The sequence below is a fragment of the Nerophis lumbriciformis genome, linkage group LG06 (genome assembly GCF_033978685.3).
Source record: "Nerophis lumbriciformis linkage group LG06, RoL_Nlum_v2.1, whole genome shotgun sequence".
Taxonomy (NCBI): domain Eukaryota; kingdom Metazoa; phylum Chordata; class Actinopteri; order Syngnathiformes; family Syngnathidae; genus Nerophis; species Nerophis lumbriciformis.
In genome coordinates this window covers 37,208,611-37,232,549 of record NC_084553.2, presented here as the reverse complement: position 1 = coordinate 37,232,549, position 23,939 = coordinate 37,208,611, and the positions used below count along the sequence as shown (strand labels likewise).

Sequence of the window (23,939 nt, the reverse complement as noted above, 5' to 3'; positions counted from 1 at the left end):
TGTGTATTTAGATGTTAACTGGAAAAAGTATATTGACACAGATTTTCATTTTTGATTAAGGTATTGAACTCAGATTCATTGTAATAGTTACAAGTATTATTTTACCTTAAACTGAGACATTTTTTTTTAATTAGGATCAACAGATGCATTATACGACCTCTCTTAATCACCAGCCTCTTTGACGGCCACGTCTGGCCCATGTGCTTAAAACACAAGAAAATAATTGTGACGTCTTACTATGTTTGGCGCTCATGAGGTATGCAGTGAGTAGAAATCAGTGATGTAGTTGAAAATAAATGTGAACATCGTGATCCGTTTTTTAACTTAATGCGCCGTATATTCCTAAGATGATAAAAATGTGTAAATATTAAATGTTATTATGAATGTGCCTGTTTACATTACATATATACTTACATAATTTATATAAAACCTTGATGGAGGTGTTTAGATATTATTTTAAGGGCTTTTATAGGCAGAATAGAGCGGCTCCCATAGGCTGCATTGTAAGCGGACTTTTGATCGCATTTATTTAATATTTAGAATGCATAAAAAAAGAAAAAAAACATATGTGTTCTTGTTTTACATAAGGATTGTGAATGATAGACAACATTTAAAAAAAATATGCAGTTCTCCTTTAAGCATGCATGTTTTTTTGGCCCTAAACACAATTTTGTTTGTGGCCCAATTTCGGTCTTTAATATTGCTCATGTACCGTAGGAAGGGGATTTCTGTGCAACTGCCAGTTTGCACGCACATTTTAGACGTGCTAAATAAAGATGCAAAACGGCTCCCACACTACAATGTTAGTCTTGATAAATCATACTCTGTGCTAAATAATTAAATACATGTACAGCATATATTCTGCCTATTAATGAAGACATACACCAGAGGTGTCAAACTCAAATACAGAATGGGCCAAAATTTAAAACTGAACAAAGCCGCGGGCCAAGGTTGAACAAATTAACCTTTTTATAGGGACCCAAACAAATGTTGCATTAAATATTGAACAAGCAAGGCTTATATAAATTTAGTGACATGCAAAATCGAGTTTGAAATAATAATAATAATAATTAAAAAATATCAATGGCATATGTAATACAATTTAAATACAAATTGAATGCCTCTTTTCTATTTGCAGCCTTCTGAATTAAATATCAAAATAAACTTTTTCAACAGGCTAATAATAAATTTGAAAATAAAATAACAATAATGAATTAATCAAACATTCAAGCCTTGAAGTAGCAAGAGAAAGTGCATGAATAAAACCTTAATTATCGCTCAATTTGCTACATTGATTTGCTTTAACACTGAATATGGAACAAGCAACGCTTATATAACTTAATAGTGCAAAATCAACTTTCAAAAAACAAACAAAAAAACATAAATGGTATATTAAATACAATTTTAATAAAAAATCGAATGCCTCTTTTCTATTTGCAGCCTTCTGAGGTAAATATCAACATTAACTTGGTGGGCGGGGGCGGGTTTGGGGGGGACGGGGTTTGGTGGTAGCGGGGGGTGTATATTGTAGCATCCCGAAAGAGTTAGTACTGCAAGGGGTTCTGGGTATTTGTTCTGTTGTGTTTATGTTGTGTTACGATGCGGATGTTCTCCCGAAATGTGTTTGTCATTCTTGTTTGGTGTGGATTCATAGTGTGGCGCATATTTGTAACAGTGTTATAGTTGTTTATACGGCCACCCTCAGTGTGACCTGTATGGCTGTTGACCAAGTATGCTTGGCATTCACTTGTGTGTGTAAAAAAGCGGCATATAGTATATGACTGGGCCGGCATGCTGTTTGTATGGAGGAAAAGCGGACGTGACGACAGGTTGAAGGCAGTGCCTTTAAGGCACGCCTCAAATAATGTTGTCAGGGTGGAAATCAGGAGAAATTCGAAAGATGGTCGCCCCGGGAGATTTTCGGGAGGGGCACTGAAATTTGGGAGTCGCCCGGGAAAATCGGAAGGTTTGGCAAGTATGAGTATTAGCGGTGAATGCTCCGCCGCTGTATAATACCAGCGGGCCAGCACTAATGTTAATTTGATATTGCCTCAAGGGCCAAATTAAATTACATGGCGGGACAAATTCGGCCCGCGGGCCAGAGTTTGACACCCATGACATACATGCTAAACAGATTGCGCTCCTTGTTTTGCTCACTTAAGAGATGTAATACTCTGCGGACAAGTTTAGTAGATCAGCTTTGCATGTGCTATCAAGTTTGCACGCGTTTTGCACGCAAACCTTTATTTGACCTAGCCCTTAGTATACTTTTCTTCGCCAAGGAGCAGAAATAATACTTTTATATAAATCTGCCTTTGCAAATATAATGCTCAGTTTTGATTGACTATATCAGCGAAGTAATGATCCGATTATCATTGTGGTTGTGGTTTCCAGCATCATATAACTAAATATTAGAAACAACTCCCAGACTAATCCATTGTAAGCAATATGTTTAAATGAACCTTTGTGTTATCTTTGTACAAAGTAAATTATTGATACAGCTTTTTGATTAAATAACAGTTTGCAAATGTACCTAATGACCTAATGTGTGTATACGTTGCAAAGTAGCTAACTGATTAACATTTCTTTCCAACTCATTTATGTGCAGTAGCTGCAACATTTGTATGACCTAAATCGTCATCAACATTTATAGTAGGCCTTGACACTTTTGTGAATTTAACCTTATGACTGACATTGACATATCGGGCGTTTTATTTCTCCCCCAGTATCATAGAGACATGTTATCTTTTACATTTGTTGTGTGATGATGATTGCAGTACACTGGTGGCTGTGTGAGTGTCATAGCAATGATGCAGGGACACTCACTGCCCACATACTTGCTGACAATACTATTGCCTTTATTGCTCTACAAAGAAAAGGCAGACAGCTGGCATATACAACACAAAGCACACACACACACACACACACACACACACACACACCAACACACACGCCTACATTGACAGCATGTATCCAAAGGATGGTGTCACACACCTCTGCAGCAGTCTTTGCCTTGAGCTATGGGTGTGTTTGACGGACAGGCCGTCCCTGTGCTCAGACACATACTGTAAGATCCCTGTCACATTGTATTACACTGCGTGTGTGTTTGTGGATCTGGTTTGTGTCTCGTCTTAAGTTAGTGTGTGGCTGCTAAGACGCGCCCGCCCTCATGATACCGGCCACTCTTGTCAGGAGGAGACAGAAGAGCTGGAGGGGAGAGTGAGGCAAAGACTGATATGGAACGATATGAGGAATAGTTTATCCTTTCAAAAAAATACCCCAAATCTAAACTTTTGATTGATATTGTACAAAACATTTACCAACACTGGGCCCCATTCTGCAATAAGTTCCTAACTTTTGCTCTTATCTTTCTTCCTAAGTGATTTCCTAAGAGGAGTCCATTCAAATTCATGACGTGTTCTTAAACGGCCAAATTGTTCCCACCTGCTGTTCTTAAGTTGCTGAATGCCAAATGGTTAGCGTGTGCATGTCTATCATAATTTGCATATAAACACGCCCTTATTTCCCCAATATGCATATGTAAACACCCTCAATTCCGTAATTTGAATAGGTAAACGCCCTTAATTCCCCATATGAAGGCACAATTCCGGCAGAAAAGCCCAACATCAAACACACGGAGAAAACACAAACAGATTACAGTAGAGAAATTCGTATTATCCCGCAGGGGAAATACATAATGACAGAACGTAAGTTTAAGAAAGCTGAAGTAGCCCCGAAGTGTTCAAATAAATATTTGTCACTTTGGGCAAATAGGTCTACATGGTCGTGAACAATGCGCTCCCTCCCCAGGGCACGATCTGCGGCATCTTGCAGTAACAGCAAAAGCATTGCCAATCACTAAATCAACGCCCCGGTAATTGATGATTGTGTGTGTGTGTGTGTGTGTGTGTGTGTGTGTGTGTGTGTGTGTGTGTGTGTGTGTGTGTGTGTGTGTGTGTGTGCATGTGTGTGTGTGTGTGTGTGTGTGTGTGTGTGTGTGTGTGTACGCACGCACACGGTATTTTGAAATGTCTACATATTGCTCATTTTGCTATATGTCTGTCTGTCTGTCTTATCTATATCTATCTATCTATCCATCTATCTATCTATCTATCTATCTATCTATCTATCTATTTATTAGGGGTGTGGGAAAAAATCCATTCGAATTCGAATCGCGATTCTCACGTTGTGCGATTCAGAATCGATTCTCTTTTTTTTTTAAATCGATTTTTTAAATGTATTTATTTATTCATTATTTGTTTTATTTATTTAAAAAAATTAATCAATCCAACAAAACAATACACAGCAATACCATAACAATGCAATCCAATTCCAAAACCAAACCTGACCCAGCAACACTCAGAACTGCAATAAACAGAGCAATTGAGAGGACACACAAACACGACACAGAACAAACCAAAAGTAGTGAAACAAAAATGAATATTATCAACAACAGTATCAATATTAGTTACAATTTCAACATAGCAGTGATTAAAAATCCCTCATTGACATTATCATTAGACATTTATACAAAAAAAAAGAACAATAGTGTCACAGTGGCTTACACTTGCATCCCATCTCATAAGCTTGACAACACACTGTCCAATATTTTCACAAAGATAAAATAAGTCATATTTTTGGTTCATTTAATAGTTAAAACAAATTTACATTATTGCAATCAGTTGATAAAACATTGTCCTTTACAATTATAAAAGCTTTTTACAAAAATCTACTACTCTGCTTGCATGTCAGCAGACTGGGGTAGATCCTGCTGAAATCCTATGTATTGAATGAATAGAGAATCGTTTTGAATCGGGAAAATATCGTTTTTGAATCGAGAATCGCGTTGAATCGAAAAAAATCGATTTTGAATTGAATCGTGACCCCAAGAATCGATATTGAATCGAATCGTGGGACACCCAAAGATTCTCAGCCCTACTATCTATCTATCTATCTATCTATCTATCTATCTATCTATCTATCTATGTATCTATCTATCTATGTATCTATCTATATCACTCTATCTATCTATCTATCTATCTTTCTATCTATCTATCTATCTATCTATCTATCTATCTATCTATCTATCTATCTATCTATCTATCTATCTAGCTATGCTATTAATTGAACATTAGACAATAGAAGTAAGGGAACTTGTCAGACTTAAGAACAAATAGGCCACCCTAAGAGAGCTCTGGAGCACTTGTAGATTTTGTTCTTACCGACGAAAAAAATCCCAGCTAAGAAAACATTGGTGAATACAAAAATCTCCTTAAAAACTTCGTAAGTGGGCCTAAGAACAAAATGTGTTCTTAAGAACGGTTGCTGAATGGGGCCCAATGTTGGGCAAGTGTGTGATATGGAGCATCTCATAAGAGTACTCAACACGCATCCCTTATAATGTAAGTAACTAGCAAAGCATTCCTAAATTGTGTCCAATGACTATTTAGTGTGAGCACCATTGTTATCTAGCACTGCCTTGAATCTCCCAAGACATGGACATCACCAGAGCTGCACTGGTTGTTACTAGAATAGTTTTGCACTCTTCTATGATGATAACACGAGTGAAGGTGGTGGATGTCAGACACCTTGCACTCATCCACCTTACTTCAGTTTAAGGTGCTGAATTGGGCTCATGTCTGGAGACAATCTTGGGACACTTCATCACCCTATAAAATAAAATGGTGTGTACTCTGAGTGTTGCGTGTGATCTACTAACACTGCGTGTGCAATTGAAAAGTTATTTGAATAAAGATTTTGCGTGGAGGCTTTTACCAAGGAGACAGACAATCATTTTCTGCACATTCATGTTATCGTGCTCCCACCTGTGAGTGATGTGATTAAGGCCCTGTTTACACTAAGGTTATCCAGGGTAAATCCCACCTAACCTTATCCGTGTCCACACACAACAATGCCACCATTTAAGACCCCCGACCCACTCCGTCCGGCGGCACCACGCGACCTAAAACGCATGCGCGAAAAATGCGCACGTCATCGTCATCTCCAAGTTCTTAAATTAAAATGAACTTATCTGAACAATATCCAGTGTTGTGGTATTTTAATTAACTGGAATCCAGTGTGCTGTGGGGCCCTATTGTAGTGAATCACACCCGAGCCATCATCAGTTAATCAAATCTTTATTAGACACGTAAACAATGTGATAAATAACATTTTACATCAATCAAACTAGGGATCTAGATATCTGGTCAGGACACTCCTCACTCTTTTGCCTTCACCTTCATTGTCTATGTGTTTTTGGTGACTTTATATACTCTGGACCTAGACGTTGAGTCGGCAACATACATGGCGGACAATAACTGATACAGTCTGCTTTGCCAGTCCTTAAGCATTCGCCGTTTTCCGTAGTCAGTATTCCCTCGACAGCCAGGTAATACAAAGCACACGCTATCTTTTTTATCACATCCACAGGAGCTCGCATTCTCATTGTCTCTCCTTCGACAAATGGACAAAGTTTTTCGCTAATCGCTTTCTCTTAAGGTATTCATGTGTGATTTCCACAAGCATCTGTACATGTAGAAGAATGAGAAACACAGGCATGTCTGGATGACTCGCCTTCATATTTCCAGTGGTTAGCTCCGAGTTATGAAACCGCCTTGTTATGAAGCTGGCTGTGGCGGGTTCTTTCTTACGTCACTTCATGTATGGGGCACGGTCTTTCTGGCGTCACTTCCTCTCTGAACTCAGTTTGTAAACGATCAATGAGTCCATACAAAGCTAAGTGCCGGAGATTCAAGAAACACATGCCACGCTTACCCGTGTAAAAAATTGTCCGAGGAGGGGGACCTTATACGATGGTTTAGTGTGGCTGAAACGGGGCTTAGGCTAAATAATTATTTGTTTAAGGGGTTAAACGACTTAGTGTAGACATGGCCTAAGGACACATCTATAATCTGTAACACCTTTTCTGAATCGCAATCTAGACAACGGAAACATATGCGTATATGACACTTAATTCTGTGCGTGAGGCTGTGGATCGCATCACCAGCGCATTTGTGTGACTGGAATGACTGAAATGTAAGAAAATGTCCAAAGAAAGATGTCTTTTTATGTTAAAGATATAGTAATACAGTATATTTCCTAAATTTAAAAAAACTAACAACATTTACAAAACATCAGTAGACTCCAAAAAGTATCAATTTCATTAATTTTAATCAGCCACTTAGGTCCTCTAGCAGCTATAAAAATATAAAAGGAAATTGCGGAATAGACGGTATGTCTGATATATTATTTTTATTTCTGACCATCCAAAATGTTGACGCTCACACGTAGGACGGAGGATTCTCGTCTGTCCATAGTCTGTCTTTGTAGCGCGGGCACTGATCCTGCATCTGTGTGTTTAACTGTCAGTTTGCACGTCCTTCTGACACGTGCTAAATAAAACGCAAAATAGTGCTCGCAAAACGGTGATGAGTGTTGATGAATTACATTGCGGGTGCTAAATAATTATATTTGCATTTTCTCCTCACAGTTTTGTGGGTGTTTTGGTGATCAGCATATATTTGGCATATTAATGAAGACAGAGACGCAAAATGGATTGCACGCCTTATTCTGCTCACTTAACAGACGCAATCCACTTTGCACACATATAGTAGATCAGCTTCAATCAATCAATCAATCAATCAATTCCTTTATTGTCATTGTCATAATAACACTTAAGTCATACATGAACAACAAGATTTTGTTTGAACTTTGTCCAGCGGCATAGAAACTGCATTGATGTGCAGGTTGACAATAGTTTACATTTTAGCATTTTAGCATTGTCAGGAAGATCACGATAAGAGTGACGTGGGGGTGGGAACAGTCAGATGTCTGATGGGTGTTACGTTGATGTTGCAGCAATGCAATGTCCAGAGCACAATTATTGAGGTGGTGAAGAGTGAGGTAATAAGATGGTCCGGGGCAGCAAAGGGGCAGGCTGTTCATTTAGCAGTCTCACAGCCTGCGGATACAGACTGTGAGACATTCTGGTGGTCCTGGCGCAAATCGATCTATACCTCCTTCCAGAGGGTAGCAGGTTGAAGAGGCCATGTGCTGGGTGGTATCTGTCCTTCAGGATGTTGTGTACTCGCTTTAGGCAGCGAGTTGTGTACATGGCACTCATCTCTGGGAGTATTGTCCTTGTAATTTTCCCTGCCGCTTTAACCACTAGCTGGAGGGCCTGTTGGTTCGCTTTAGTGCAGTTAGCAAACCACACTAAAAATCCGTAAGTGAGGACACTGCTGATGGCACAGTTGTAAAAGTTGACCATTGATTTCTGCGGAATGTTTGCGCATTTTAGTTTCCTCAAAAAAAAAAGACGTTGTTGGGCCTTTCCGACTGTAGAAGCAGTGTTAATGTTCCAGCATAGATCTTCTGTTATGTTCACCCCTAAGAATTTGAAATGCTTGACCCTTTCTACGAGATTGTTATTAATTAAAAGTGGAGGGTGTTTGTTCTGCCCTTTCCTGCGGAAGTCTACAATTAGTTATTTGGTTTTGTTAGTGTTAAGAACCAAGTTATTGTTAGCACACCATGAAGCCAGCTGTTGGACCTCTGCATTGTATGCTGTCTCATCATTATTACTGATGAGCCCAAGCACGGTGGTGTCGTCGGCATATTTGACAGTGAGATTGGATGTTGAAGAGGCTATGCAGTCATGTGTGAAGAGGGTGAAGAGCGCAGGGCTTAGCACACAACCCTTTGGGGCACCGGTGTTGATGGTGAGCGTGGCAGAAATGTGCTAGCCTATTTTCACGTACTGTGTGCGATTCGTTAAAAAGTCCAAAAGCCAGTTGCAGAGGAAGGTGTTCAGACCAAGGTTGTGAAGCTTAGATCTGAGTCTGTTTGGCCTTATTGTGTTAAATGCTGAGCTGAAATCGACAAAGAGCAGTCTTGCATAAGTGTCCTTAAGCTCAAGATGTTCCAAGAGTCTATGGATTACAATAGCGATGGTGTCTTCGGTTGATCGGTTCTCCCGGTACGCGAACTGATATGGGTTGTTATTGCCTTTTTAATCCGTTTCAATATCAGTCTCTCCATGCATTTGGCAGGTATGGAGGTGAGTGCTACAGGTCTGTAGTCATTTAGGCATGAGATGATGGCCTGTTTGGGGATGGGCATTATTGTAGCGGTTTTAAAACAGGCAGGGACCCAGGATGTAGACAGTGACAGATTAAAAATGGAAACAAATACATACGTCAGTTCGTCCGCGCAGTGCTTAAGCACACGGCCCAGAACGCCATCAGGTCCAGCTGCTTTCCTTGGGTTGATGTTACGCAAGGTGAGTCTTACTTCATGCGAGCTGAGGACTGTGGAGGAGAGGGGGGCAGTGCTGGGTCTGTGTTTTCCTTGTCAAAGCGGACATAAAAATTGTTCAATTCCTCAGCTAAGATGGCGCTGCCTTTCACTGAGGAAGAAGTTGTTTTTTTAAAGTTTGTAATTGCTTTGACACCTTCCCACACCTGCCTAGGGTCTGAGTTATTTAAGCAATCCTGGAGTTTATTAAAATGGTCCGATTTGGCAGCATTGATCCCCTTTACGTATGCCATCAAGTTTGCATGTGTTTTAGAACACACAAGCTTTTAAGTAAATTAGGCCGAAATTCATTAATACATTAACCAAAACTAAGCATAATTATCCTTAAAGGTTTATTTTTCTGATGCAGTTGTATTGAAAGTCATTGAATTGTGCAGTAAACCTTAAGGTTTATGTTTCACTGTTCACTGGCTCATTAATTAATTAATTAATCCCATAATGGCTTCCCCTCGCAATGTTTTTAGGAACAGTACAATGCCTTGCCCAATCCTGTTGAACCTTATCACCAAATGGAGACTGTGTGTGTTTAATTGACATGTTTTGTCAATTGGTTTGCCTCATCCCTTGAACTTTTTGTGCACCGTGTTTTGGAGGCTTTGGTGCGTTCACACAAGCAGACAAAACGAGGATGCACTGCAACTGCTCCACTGAGTGTGTCTGGTGTTGGCCCTCTCCAGGGACTCAAACCCATGAGCTTTCTTATTCTCCTTTGAGACCTAACTGTTAATTAGAAGCTGATCTCTGGAATGAATAGCCATTAATGTGTTTCTTTGTGCTTGGGTGTGTGCGTGTGTGCGTGTGCGCGTCTGTGTGTGTGCGTGTGTGTGGGTGCGTGTGTTTGTGAGCCACAGTGTGTTTAAGTTCTCTTTTCTAATTAACAGGCAGAGCAGTCATCCTTAGGTCCTCCTCTTTTTCTCTTTCTTTCTAACCTTTCTGCCCTTTCTACATCACTCACTGCCTCCATCACCTTATTTTCCTTTTCTTCCACTGCCTTTTTGCAGTGGAATGTCTCTCAACATGTCGCTTATAAAGACGGTGTGCAAATGCTTAGATCTGTATATGAACTCTAATGTCTCACAGAATTTCATCCATCCATTTTCTACCGCTTGTCCCTGTCAGGGTCGCGGGGATGCTGGAGCCTATCCCAGCTGCACTCGGGCGCAAGGCGGCGTACACGCTGCACAAGTTGCGACCTCATCACAGGGCCAACACAGATAGACAGACAACATTGACACTCACATTCACACACTAGGGCCAATTGAGTGTTGCTACTTGTTCCTATATATTTAGTTGTATTTACATTATATATACTGTATATATATATTTATATATATTTATGTATATATATATATATATATATATATATATATATATATATATATATATATATATATTGCGGTCTCACAGATACATACGCTGGAAGCCAGTTGCGCAGAGTTGACAAAGGTTTTAATGTTTTTACAAGCTCTCAAATAGCTACGTTTAGCTCCAGACTTTGCAGTCTCTCCAACCCTCTCCCTCCTCCTGCACCCGGCCGCTCACTGTTAAAGACAACAGATGATTAGATTAACACGTACCACCTGTGAAATCTAATCACCTGCCAGCTGTGTCTCGCTGTCAGCACATGCCCTGCCCCTGCCCGATGGTGCTCGTCCTCAGCACCATGGACAGCGGCGGTGAGTTTTGCTCCTGCAGACAGCACTGGCTACACCTCCCTCCACATATGTATATATATATATATATGTATCTGTATGTTTGTATATATATATATATATATATATATATATATATATATATATATATATATATATATATATATATATATATATATATATACATACATACATATATATATGTTTTCTTACGATTCTGAAAATAAAGTGATTAAAAAAAAAAGATTAATGGGCTGCGCAACATGCATGCAAATTCCAGAGCTTGTGACGGTGAAACAGAAAAAAGTGAATGAGTGAAAAAAAGAGTATGTCTACTAGAAGTTTGGAATGTCACCATGGTTGCTACTTTTAATATGATACAGTGCTAGTATGCCTTATCAATAATCCCTAAACTCAATAAAACAGGTAAGGCATGATTACCGCGTTCACGTAACTGCAGACGGAGTCACAGAATTGGCCAATAAAAAGGAGTCTGCTGATAAACGCAAAATAATATCAGGGAAATTGACATAAATGTATATGTCAAATTGTGTCATTGTGAGGAGAACAAACATTTGTTTGGGAAAATAATGTGTCCGGGAGCGCTCATTCACCCCCGACACATCCCTCTTTTACAGTATGTCCTTGGGTCCCTTTTTTTAGGAACACTAATACAAAAACTCACAATAATGTCTGATTGAATGCTAAAAAAGTTATGACAGACCACCTAAAAAAAAAAGAACGGAATTTTACTCTTTTTTTTTTTTTTACTGAATGAGACACCTAAAATGTACATTAAAGTAAAGAATGTGGGATTTACAATATTAACTATAAATGATATAAGGCTGAATATTAGCAACATATAAAAGTCGTTCTTCTTTTACTTCTCAGACCAATTCTTTATTCAACATCTTGTACAATGAAGCAAAACTTAACAAAAATGCAACAAAAACGTCGAAATATCAACACAAAGGGTGAAAAACACATCTGATATAATATAATTTTGCTGCAGAACTTTGTCATAAAAATCTGCTTCTGCGTCTGTCCCTGACACCCGTGTCTCGGGCTGGCAGCTCTCTAAATAAACTCTGCCCACACTGGTTGGTGCCTCTTCTGCCTTGAGTGGCTGGGAAGTGGATTACTGTAATAACTTGTATAACACTCAAAACCGCAAATTCCAGCCATTGAACTACTTTATATAGTTCAAGACATACGGTAATTTGAAAACAGCACTGCACATCATAATGGTGGCTATAGTTTCGATGTTAAAGTTCTACAAAGAATAATTGGGAAACGTCCTGCACACCAGATTAAAAATCTTAATGGGCAGTATCTTGCCCAGGTCTGCTCTGTACTGTATGTTTTCCTAATGATAAACTCTGAAATATGTTTTTCCTATTTTCAAACTAATAGGCTACTAGCTAGATAAAGCACAGTAGTACCTAAATGTTTGTGCTTAATTGGCTGAGTGACAGAGCTCTGAACTGAAAACACTTGTATCTCAAGTCAACATCCCCCAGTGAAATTAATTCAAATCAATGTATTTGGTGCTTGTTCCCTCACCCCCAAAACACCACCATTTTAACAGGGAGCAAAAAAGAAACACACACTTCTACAAATATTATACAGTAGTTTTATGAAGTAATGTAGCAATAATGTACAGCATTTATCTTAGAGAGTGAACTTCTACGGTATTCTTCTATAGCCGCTTCGTCACCAACCACCTGCAGCTTTTTCATATTTTCATGGATACATGTCGAGCTTTTCGATATCATTTTAACGTCCCCTGCTGGCATAATCGAAGTCTTGTATTTGTTAAAGCTGTCAATTATATTTGAATAACATCTGATAAAGTTTACTTGATTGACAGGTCTGAATCTATTTTCACAATTAATTTGAATGCAAATAGTCCAACTTTTTGTGGCCAAGTTTAAATCACAAAAGTCCTTTTTTAACTCTCTATATCTTTGTTTCTGTTTTTGGATTACCATATGAATAGTTGTAAAACCTTGTCTGTTTCTTATCTTCCAATGTAGCACGTACCTGTGGTAGCAACCTACGGGGGCCCAGAGGGATCATAACATCTCCCAACTATCCTGTTCAATATGAGAACAATGCTCACTGCGTTTGGGTCATCACTACATTGGACTCTACAAAGGTAAGTGTCATCCCAATCTTTTCTGGCTTTACAACTTTTTAATCATCCATGTATCAGCATTAGTAAGAGGCTGTTCTCTCCTTATAAATTTAGAGTATTTTTCTCTTTAAATTCTCCTTCTGTGCTGTGCTGCGTTGTATTGGGATGGACGCTTCTTTATTTATAGTCATTGAATTGTGTATAACTTCTTTCAGCCTATTGACACTGCAGCCCAATTGATGTTTAATCATGCTCCTCCATTACAGCAGAGATGTTCTCATTAACCGCATTACTTCTTCAAATAGTATTCCGTTTGCCTTGGTCTGTCTTTTCTCCTCCTTAGGTTGAAAGGGCATCAGTCCAATCACCCCATTGGCAATTTGTATCCCCTTTTAATGCTCTATACAACTGAGAACTTTAGCTCTAGTTTTAATAGTTGTAGTGTTTTTTGTAGACCTGTATGTGTATCAGCGTTGTTCCGATACCAATAGTTTGGTACCGGGACCGATACCAAAATATATTTCGACTTTTTTAAATATTTTTCGAAATAGAGAGGACTGTCATGATCTGTTGTATCAGTTCAAGCTTTATCCTGAGTTTCTTAACTCTAACCTACTCAGTGGCCTAGTGGTTACAGTGTCCGCCCTGAGATCGGTAGGCTGGCCGAGTCATACCAAAGACTATAAAAATGGGACTCATTACCTCCCTGCTTGGCACTCAGCATCAAGGGTTGGAATTGGGGGTGGAATCACCAAAAATGCTTCCCGGGCGTGGCCACCGCTGCTGCCCACTGTTCCCCTCACCTCCCAGGGGGTGAACAAGGAGATGGGTCAAATGCCACACCTAGTGTGTGTGTGACAATCACTGGTACTTTAACTTTAACTTTGGTATTTTTCTGTGTGTAGTTTTAGTTCCTGTCTTGCGCTCTTATTTTGTGGTTTTTCACTTCCTGTTTTGTCCTTTCCTGTAGCAGCTTTACGCCAGCCTTTGATCACTTTTCACCAGTTTTTTATTGGTAATTAGCACTATATAAGTTGAGTTTGAGACGCCAGTTGGTTGTCGGGACATTATTCACTGGTCACTGTTGATGATTCTTTCCATGCTGAGATCAAGTACGCACGTACTTTATGGACGCCGTCTGCTTCACATTCTTTGTAAGTATTTTTGCTGTGTTCCAGCATTTCGCTGTGTTTTCTTTATAGTCTACCCAGTCAGAGCACTTCCCTGTTGCTCTCACTTTTTGTTTGTTTAATCATTAAATACCATTTTTGTCCTGCACTTAAAATCACTGCAACATTGTGGTCTTACATGACACACCCTTGACAAGGACTACAAAAAAGAGGAAAGACTGCCTAGGAAGATCCATGACCGAGAAGGCCCGTGTATGGTTGCTGGTGATTCAGGGTGGATATGTAACAGTTTGGGCCAAAGTTTGGAGTTAGACTGAAGAGAAGATGATGGATGACTTTCTTGGTGAACACATCTTTAGGGCTTGATCATCCTTCTCTTTTTGTCCGCACACGTCTTTGCATCGACATGACAGCTGTACCGAAGACATCCCGGGGTGTTATTGGGGTGTCAAGGAGAATCTCCTTCTTAGTTGACAGGGAAGTGAGGTGCAGCCACCAGGCTTTTTTTTTCCATTCTTGCACGAAAGACCACAAAAGAACTCGTGCAATATTTGACAAAACACCTATTGGGAGTGAGTCACATGGTCCACTGTCGGCTCCATTTTCAGTAGCATTGGGATGGTTTGGTGGACTTGGTTTTAAGAGCCCCTCTAATGATGACAACTTTAGCACTTATTTTATAGTTCTTGACATAAAAATGATAAATGATAAAATTCCCCCCAACATACTCAGTGGTGATTTAAGGCTTGTTTTCTAACCAGTTTCAGCACATTTTGGAACGCCCACTTTTTAGCTCCAAAATGTGGGCGGGCCTGCATCAGCCTGCTCATGTCATCTACATAATACTATAGGCCATTTCATAATGAGTAGTTTGGGTTTTGGTAGCATCTTCATCCTGTATCATGGTATTTTTTTGTGTAGAATTTGAAAGAATGAACAATGCCAGATGTATTGTTGCAGGTTGTAGCAATACAACTAAAGTAGGCGTCACCCTGCATTAATTTCCAAATGATGGGAATACGAGAAAAGTCTGGACCTCCTGTTAAATTGACTCATGCAAAATGGGACAGATTATTTTAAATGATTCTGATTTCGAAGAAGGGTTTTGGTCGGAGATTGAATGGAAATAAATGGAAAAGACTCAAGTCAAAATGCAATCCTAAAAAATCAGGAGTACACTCGAGAGGACAGTCAGCACCTCCGTCAAAACAAAGAAAGCAGAGAAAAAGAAGACAAAATAATTGTATTTTCTAGACCAATGGTCCCCAACCTTTTTGTAGCTGCGGACCGGTCAACGCTTGAAAATTTGTCTCGCGGACCGGGGGGGGTTTGGGGTGTGATTTTTTTTTTTAATTTTTTTTTTTTATATAAAGAAATACAATCATGTGTGCTTACGGACTGTATCCCTGCAGACTGTATTGATATATAGTGTATATATTGTGTTTTTATGTTGATTTACTTAAAAAAAAAAAAAAAAACATTCTTTTTTGGGGACCACTGTTCTAGACTATAGAGCGCACCGGTATATTAGCTGCACCCATCAAATTTTAGGGAACATAAAAATAAGATGTATTTTTTCTAATATTAGCTGCACATATAAGCCACAGATATATAAGTTGCGAAATAAGTTATTTACCCCGCAGTAATTTGTAAATGTTTATTTACATACCTTAATTGTCTGTAAAACGGCTGATTAAACAAAACAGAAGTCCCAGTGACATCTTGGTGAGTTTGCTGAAGAAATTGTGAAAATGAAACAATACAAAAAGAATGCCGTTGTAAGTTAATAATAATACATAAACACTTGTAAACGTGTTAGCATATTAGCTAATGCAAACAACGCCAGCGTCATAACATTACAATAGCTCGTACAAATATGCATGAAAACATTCCGACAGACATCACACATGGGATGGTTTCGTAAGTATAAACAGTTTTAGTCATACTGTAAAACTTACAAATGTTGCTTAGAGTGATGAATAAAGAATCCATACGAATAAAAATGCTATGGACAGCTAGAAGACTGATCGTCATTTTACTTCCAGTAACTTGAAAGCACTAAATGGAAGGACACTGCAGCACCTGATGTAAGCGAACTTGTCATAAAGATGGCGCCTAACACAACAAAACACACCTTCTCAGCGCATTTGCTCGTATTTTATTTTTTTTAAACTATTTTTATTATGGCCGTCTACAATGAAAAATCCATGAATGACCTGCACCATTTCATAAGCCGCAGGGATCAAAGTGTAGGAATAAAGTAGTGGCTTATTGTCCGGAAATTACGGTATATTTTGCATCGTCTTTTACTTATGTTTTCCTGAAAGGGCATGATGAAACTCAGGATATTGTGTCAGTGGAAGAGGAGATGGAAGAGCAGGAGAATCCGGAAATGGAGATTATTTTACATTTCTTGTTCGCTCATAATGTTAATCATGTTGGTTTTGAAGTAATCATGGTTTAGAAAGACAAAAAACATGCAATTAAGTGTTAAAATAGTTTTACATTTATTTATTCACACTGTCTATGTGGGGAAATGGGCTCCAGTTCTGTAGATAACGTCACACCAAGAGGGTGCAACATATCAATTTCTGGCAACCGAAAGGGGGCGTTCCAAGTACAGTTAGTTATCTACACATTACACAAAAACTGATTAAGAGTATGGGAAATGACTGATACCAGGTTCATTTTCAGTTCCAAAAAAACACATAAAGAAAACGTGTTAGTAAAATGTTGGTCATCAGGACGCTATAGGTCATTTAAGCTGTGACACAATTACACTCAAAGTTCGATATAACGCGATCGTTAGGGTCCATAAAATCCCGATTACATCATACACAAGCGCGCATTTCATATAACTTTTTTTTACCCTTTTTTCAAAATAATACAATAAAATTATCCCGATTTATGTGGTAAAAATAGCGGGGGTTTGCAGACTTAACAAGGCATAGTGGTTTAAGTTTGTGAGTTCCTGTCTTGTTGATGGTAAACAGTAGCATGACTCTCTTTAAATTGGTTGAATAATTTTTTGCGTAACTGGTGCTTTGTTCTTGTATGAGTGTTGAGACCGTATAATCCTGTCTCGTCGCAGTTGTACGGACACATTTTTTCTAAGGGGACACGCGTCAATTACCCGCTTCAGAAACGACAACAAAAAGGTCTGTTTGGTTCTTGATGTAGACAGGCTAAAGGAATAAAAGCCCCGCAAAGCCGAACACGGACGGCATCTTGAAAGTAAACAAATAATTGTGGCATCTGCATTACAGCACTGTCGGCAAACGGCGAGGGTTGATGACAAAACCGATGATGTTTGGTGAATAGCCTAGCTCCCACGTGACATGAAGTGAATAGTAGATTGTGCGTCCACGTCATAAATTGGGGCGGACACTCTCCACCAATAGGTCAATACAGTATTGATTTTATAAAATTTTGTGAAAACAACGCGGTGGAAAAAAAACGGGCAAAAATTTGGGGTCCATGGCATGACTGCATTTTATACAACATTGCTTTATATCAGACTTTACCTGTATATGCTTCGCCCGTGTTAACGTTAACTTGCGTGCTGTCTTGGTGAAGTCCATTGGGATTGTGTTCATTTGGAAGCATTGTCACTTTTTTTTTGTCGAGTGTTGCCACTTATTCTGATTAGATTTTAAGTGTTGTGTTTCCATATTGAAGAGCTTTGTGTGTTTCGTGCCAGGCTACTAAATCCATCCCTCCGAAAGAAATTAAATGGCCCCCTGTTTTTTTTTATATATTATAATATTGGGGCGGTATAGCTCGGTTGGTAGAGCGGCCGTGCCAGCAACTTGAGGGTTCCTGGTTCGATCCCAGCTTCCGCCATCCTAGTTACTGCCGTTGTGTCCTTGGGCAAGACACTTTACCCACCTGCTCCCAGTGCCACCCACACTGGTTTAAATGTAACTTAGATATTGGGTTTCACTATGTAAAGCGCTTTGAGTCACTAAAGAAAAGCGCTATATAAATATAATTCACTTCACTTCCCTTATATATATATTTGGCACACACAAAAATGGAATAGACTAGAAAAATGCACAATTTAAAAATAAAAAGCTGAAATACTGACACTAATAACTAATAATAACACAAAGCTATGTCTTTAAATGTACAGTTAGCCTTTTTTCACAACATTAAAATAGCCCTACCTCCACACTTTATGTACTGTAAATTATTCAGGTATTATAATCAATGTAATATGCATATACATATTTAAGCAAATTAATCTGATATTGTGACTTGAGTCCATATTTTCACAAGAAAAATATAAAAACAATCAGTAGACAATGCCTTACGTAAAGGGATGTCCGATAATGGCTTTTTGCCGATATCCGATATTCCGATATTGTCCAACTCTTTAATTACCGATACCGATCACAACCGATACCGATATCAACCGATATATACAGTCGTGGAATTAACACATTATTATGCCTAATTTGGACAACCAGGTATGGTGAAGATAAGGTACTTTAAAAAAAATTTAATACAATAAAATAAGATAAATAAATTTAAAAAAATTCTTGAAAAAAAAAATAAAACAATATAAAAACAGTTACATTGAAACTAGTAATGAATGGAAATTAGTAAAATTAACTGTTAAAGGTTAGTACTATTAGTGGACCAGCAGCACGCACAATCACGTGTGCTTACGGATTGTATCCCTTGCAGACTGTATTGATATATATTGATATATAATGTAGGAACCAGAATATTAATAACAGAAAGAAACAACCCTTTTGTGTGAATGAGTGTGAATGGGTGTAAATGGGGGAGGGAGGTTTTTTGGGTTGGTGCACTAATTGTAAGTGTATCTTGTGTTTTTTATGTTGATTTAATAAAATAAAAAATAAAAAAACCATACCGATAATAAAAAAAATGATACCGATAATTTCCGATATTACATTTTAACCCATCTACATCTCTACTTACGTATATAGCAAAATGTTAGTTTTGAAGAAAATGTTGATGCATTCATGAACAGATGAACTGTACTGCAGACACATGTACACAGACAGTTGAACAGAGACTGTTTGGGCTTCAGTCTGGTTCTCTATTGCTGTGCTCAAGGTCACCACACCTCCCCATTTTTGTGAAGGCAGCAGCTTTGTTGTTGAGTCATTGTTGTATCTGAATGAATAATTCATAGACCTGCGGTATGACGTCTTGGGTCTCTCCACAGTTTCTCTGGTGCTATTATCTTCTCTTCATGTCTGATCACATATCCTAGCTCTTCTCTGCTGTCCTCGGTCCCCATTCGTTGGCATACATGTCACCACTACAATGTACTTGGCTAGTTTTCTTATGCCTGGCTTTTACTCTTCACTCATGCTACTTCCGCTGTTTTTGCCCCTTCTTAGTCCACTCATTGTCCTGAATTGTAATATTTGAACATAGTGTAAGTAAAAAGTGGGAAAGCAAAATGAGAGTAAGATGTCACGGCGCTTATTTAAAAAGTAAATTTAAAATAATAATAATAAGGTGGAAGTATAGAAGAGGAAAAGCGGGCTAAAGGGCTTAGTCCTCAGCTATCTACCTTATACAAGGAACGTGGGCAGTAAAAAGGAAAAGGCGGCATTTCCATGCAAGAATGGTTGACTGGAGAAGTAAATAGAAATGTTTTCACTGATGATGGACACAAATTGAGCCTATCCATCTATTGAAGCTATGATGGAGTATGGCATCTCAGAATAGGTAAATATAATTAAGCAGGCATCCCTTCACTGCACTCTGCACCAACACAAGTAGTCCACTCCCTTATTACATGCAAATGTACATCCTAGATGCTCCATGAAAATCAGGGTAATTATGTTTTGCATTACATTACTGACAGACTTGAAATATTTCTATTGATGGGTATTGGACATTTTCTTGATTCACATGTGGTAAAAACTACTCACACTTCTTCTGCCTAAATAGGGTGAAAATACTTATCGCAGATACGGTAATTTCGAGGAACAATCATCAGAGCATTTAGACATCGAGGGATCCAAATAATTAGTGCTAAATAGCGTGTTTTAAACCAAAAAATGAAATGCACATACAATTAGTCGGTGATCTTCTAAGACTGCGTGCACAATTGATAACAGATGCAAAAGTGTTGCAGACCGCGCTATTCAAATGAAAACTTTGGGTGTATTACCAGCTGTTACCATGGAGACACTACTTTACTTCTAAATCATTGACATACTGTAATGCTTATAATGCTTATAATGAACATACAGTAGACAACTATAATATGTACCACCATTAGTGGGCAACACATAAGCGCTTCTCTAGGTCAAACAAACTTTATAGCACACCGAAGATACGCTGTGGGAGACGAGCCACTAACTGACATGACATGCAGTGTTGCAATAAGTTGTTCTCTGCTGGTCTAACATAAATCGTGATCATAAATATTTTAAAATGGACTTTTATCAGTATATAATGAATTGATATAAATTCATTTTATTTTTAATTTACTTTCCGTAAATATATAAAAGTACCGTAAATTCTGGGCTATAAGCCGCTACCTTTTTCCGATACCCTAAACCCTGCGGCTTATGAGACAGAGTGGCTAATTTATGGATTTTTCTTCGCTGATGGTCATACAAATAAAACAAATAATTGTATATTGGATACTCACTTGTTAGTCACAAGTACGTATCCAATCACAAGTTGTGAGTTGCAAGTTGTGAGTTGCAAAAGCGAAAGAGCTTGGCTGGTCAGTTGAGGCGCATCGGAGCCACACTTGGCTAACAGAGAAATCTGATATCTACTCGCTTTTTTAACCCACAATGGTCAAAGGAGAGCAAAACGTTGATTAGGTTGCAGATATAACTTGCAAGGCCATTTTCAAGACGAACATTTCAGGAGAAGCGAGATCTCGTAAGACGAGGTCTCTATCTGAGCCATCTATCTATGAGCGATACCCCTGGCTTGCGGCTTCCGATGGGTGCTGCAAATTGTGAGATTAACAATTTTATTTCTTTACTTGTTCGACGTTTAATACTCTTGTTGACCTCAACACTGCTATTGTGACGTATAAAGCTCATAACCACATGCTGCCTCGGTGTCTACAGGAGAGGTTCAAACCTAGGGAGAGTCCCTATGACCTCAGAGATTCAGCTGTCTTTCAGAAAGCAAACATAAGAACAAGCTTAAAAAGTAGATGTGTTTCTGTCAGGGGGGTTCATCTGTGGAACAGTTTGGATGATTCCTTAAAATGTTCCAGTTCCATTCACACATTTAAAAAACACTTTAAGACCAATGTCTTGGAAAAATATATCACTCTTGAATCAACACAGTATTTAATACTATGATTATTGTTAATTACAAACTAAATGTGGGATATAAATAATAATGAACGTATAATTGTTTGTATATAGTATATAATTAAAGCAAAGGTTTAATTAACTGTACAAGGATATTTCACATGTCTTTACTGTGTATATAATTGAACAGTGTTTATGTTGTGTACAAGGTGTATTTATAATATGTCGTGCAAAGCAAATGTTATATTTTTTGGAAGCTCATCTTGTATTTGACATTGTTTATAGGGTTAGGCGCAATATCAATCAATCAATCAATGTTTATTTATATAGCCCTAAATCACAAGTGTCTCAAAGGGCTGCACAAGCCACAACGACATCCGCGGTACAGAGCCCACATAAGGGCAAGGAAAAACTCACAACCCCAATGGAACGTCGATGTGAATGACTATGAGAAACCTTGGAGCATATGTGGGTGACACCCCCCCCCCCCCCCCCCCCCCCCCCTCTGGGGGAGACCGGATGCAATGGACGTCGAGTGGGTCTGACATAATATTGTGAAAGTCCAGTCCATCGTAGATCTAACATAATAGTGAGAGTCCAGTCCATAGTGGGGCCAGCAGGAGACCATCTCGAGCGGAGACGGGTCAGCAGCGCAGAGATGTCTCCAACCGATGCACAGGCGAGCGGTCCACCCCGGGTCCCGACTCTGGACAGCCAGCACTTCATCCACCCCGGGTCCCGACTCTGGACAGCCAGCACTTCATCCGTGGCCACCGGACCTGTGCGCCCCCCCCCCCCCCCTCCACAAGGGAGCGGGGGGCAGAGGAGAAAAGAAAAGAAACGGCAGATCAACTGGTCTAAAAAGGGGGTCTATTTAAAGGCTGGACCAGATCTGGACAAATTAAGGCCCGGGGGCCACATGCGGCCCGTTAAGCTTTTCAATCTGGCCCGCCGGACATTCCCAAAATTTTTTTTTAGATATTTAAGATGGCAAGTGTATCTGCCATTGTGATGTGCAGTGATGTTTTCTAATGACCGTAAGTCTTGAACTATACAAAGTATTTCAATGGTTGGAATCTGCACTTATGGATGATATACCTGTTTCTATGGGAATCTAATTAGTTACTATGGTAATCTAATTAGTTAATATGGTCATCTAATTAGTTACTATGGTAATCTACATCACAGCAGCTCAGACGAGGCACCAAGCAGTGTGGGCGGGAAGCGTTTCCACAGACGTGGAAGGAGATTTTCACAAGAAAGTTCTAAAGCTTAGTGATATATCAGATGTATCGGATTGTAGGTGGGTTTATTTTGTACCCTTCGCATTCATATTTCACTGTTTGTTACATTTTTGTTGCGTTTCATTTGATTGTAAATTATGTCGATCGAAAAGGGGCGTGACGTTCATATTTTGTCAATATTCAGTGTTTTATCGTTCATAGAAAAATTTCCAATTCCATTACGTTTTTTAAGGCGGTCTGTCATAACGTTTTTAGCATTCAATCAGACATTATTGTGAGGTTTTGTATCAGTGTTCCTAAAAATAGATATATCGGCCCCCAGACACATTTTTTTCTCAAAATGTGGCCCCCAAGTCAAAATAATTCCCCAGGCCTGGGCTAGAGTATACAAATGAGTTTTAAGATGGGACTTAAATGCTTCTACTTAGGTAGCATCTCTAACTGTTACCGGGAGGGCATTCCATAGTACTGGAGCCCGAATAGAAAACGCACTATAGCCCGCAGACTTTTTTTGGGCTCTGGGAATCACTAATAAGCCAGAGTTCTTTGAACACAGATTTCTTGCCGGTACATATGGTACCATACAGTACAATAAGAGTTCAACTTCAGCCTAAACCCTTTCGGTCTGCAACATTTTCAATTTATGAATGTACAACTGTTGTTTGTACAACTGTTTATTTATGTAAAACTGTTTGTTTATTTTGTTGACCACTGACCGAATAAATAATAAATTAAACTAAACTAAACCAAACTAATATGTTTTTAGAAATATTTTAATTTAGACAGTACCACATAGAGAAATGTTTTAATTGCTGATGTGGGTTTATTGATTTTTAAATACGCTGACAAATAGCCCGTTTTGTACACTATTGAGGTGATTTAATGAACAGTAGTACGCAAATGTGTTTCCGTATAGGATTTCTCCAGCCGTGGTCATGTGGTGACATAAATTATGGTATTATGAGAGGTATTTATTAAAGTCAGACTAAGTAGGGCATCACTGAAGGCCTAGGTGTGAAATGAACAGCCCGCCACTGTATAGGAGATAAATTGATTTGTTGTGGTGTCTGCTGGCTTCAGATCAGCCCTTAAGTCATCCAGCAGCTCAAAAATGTCATTGCTGAATCGATGATATGTCTCTACTATTGTAATTTCTGACAGTTCAAGTATGTCGACATGCACACAGT

The 23,939-nt window shown here is 38.9% G+C and overlaps 1 protein-coding gene across 1 annotated transcript in view; it reads left to right on the top strand.

The window, feature by feature from the left end:
* csmd1a (CUB and Sushi multiple domains 1a) overlaps window positions 1-23,939 on the top strand; it is a 1,090,750-nt gene that overhangs the window by 679,504 nt on the left and 387,307 nt on the right. Inside the window, exon 10 of the mRNA XM_061964242.1 lies at window positions 13,004-13,125. Coding sequence (XP_061820226.1) covers window positions 13,004-13,125 — 122 coding nt within the window. The remainder of the gene's footprint in view (window positions 1-13,003; window positions 13,126-23,939) is intronic.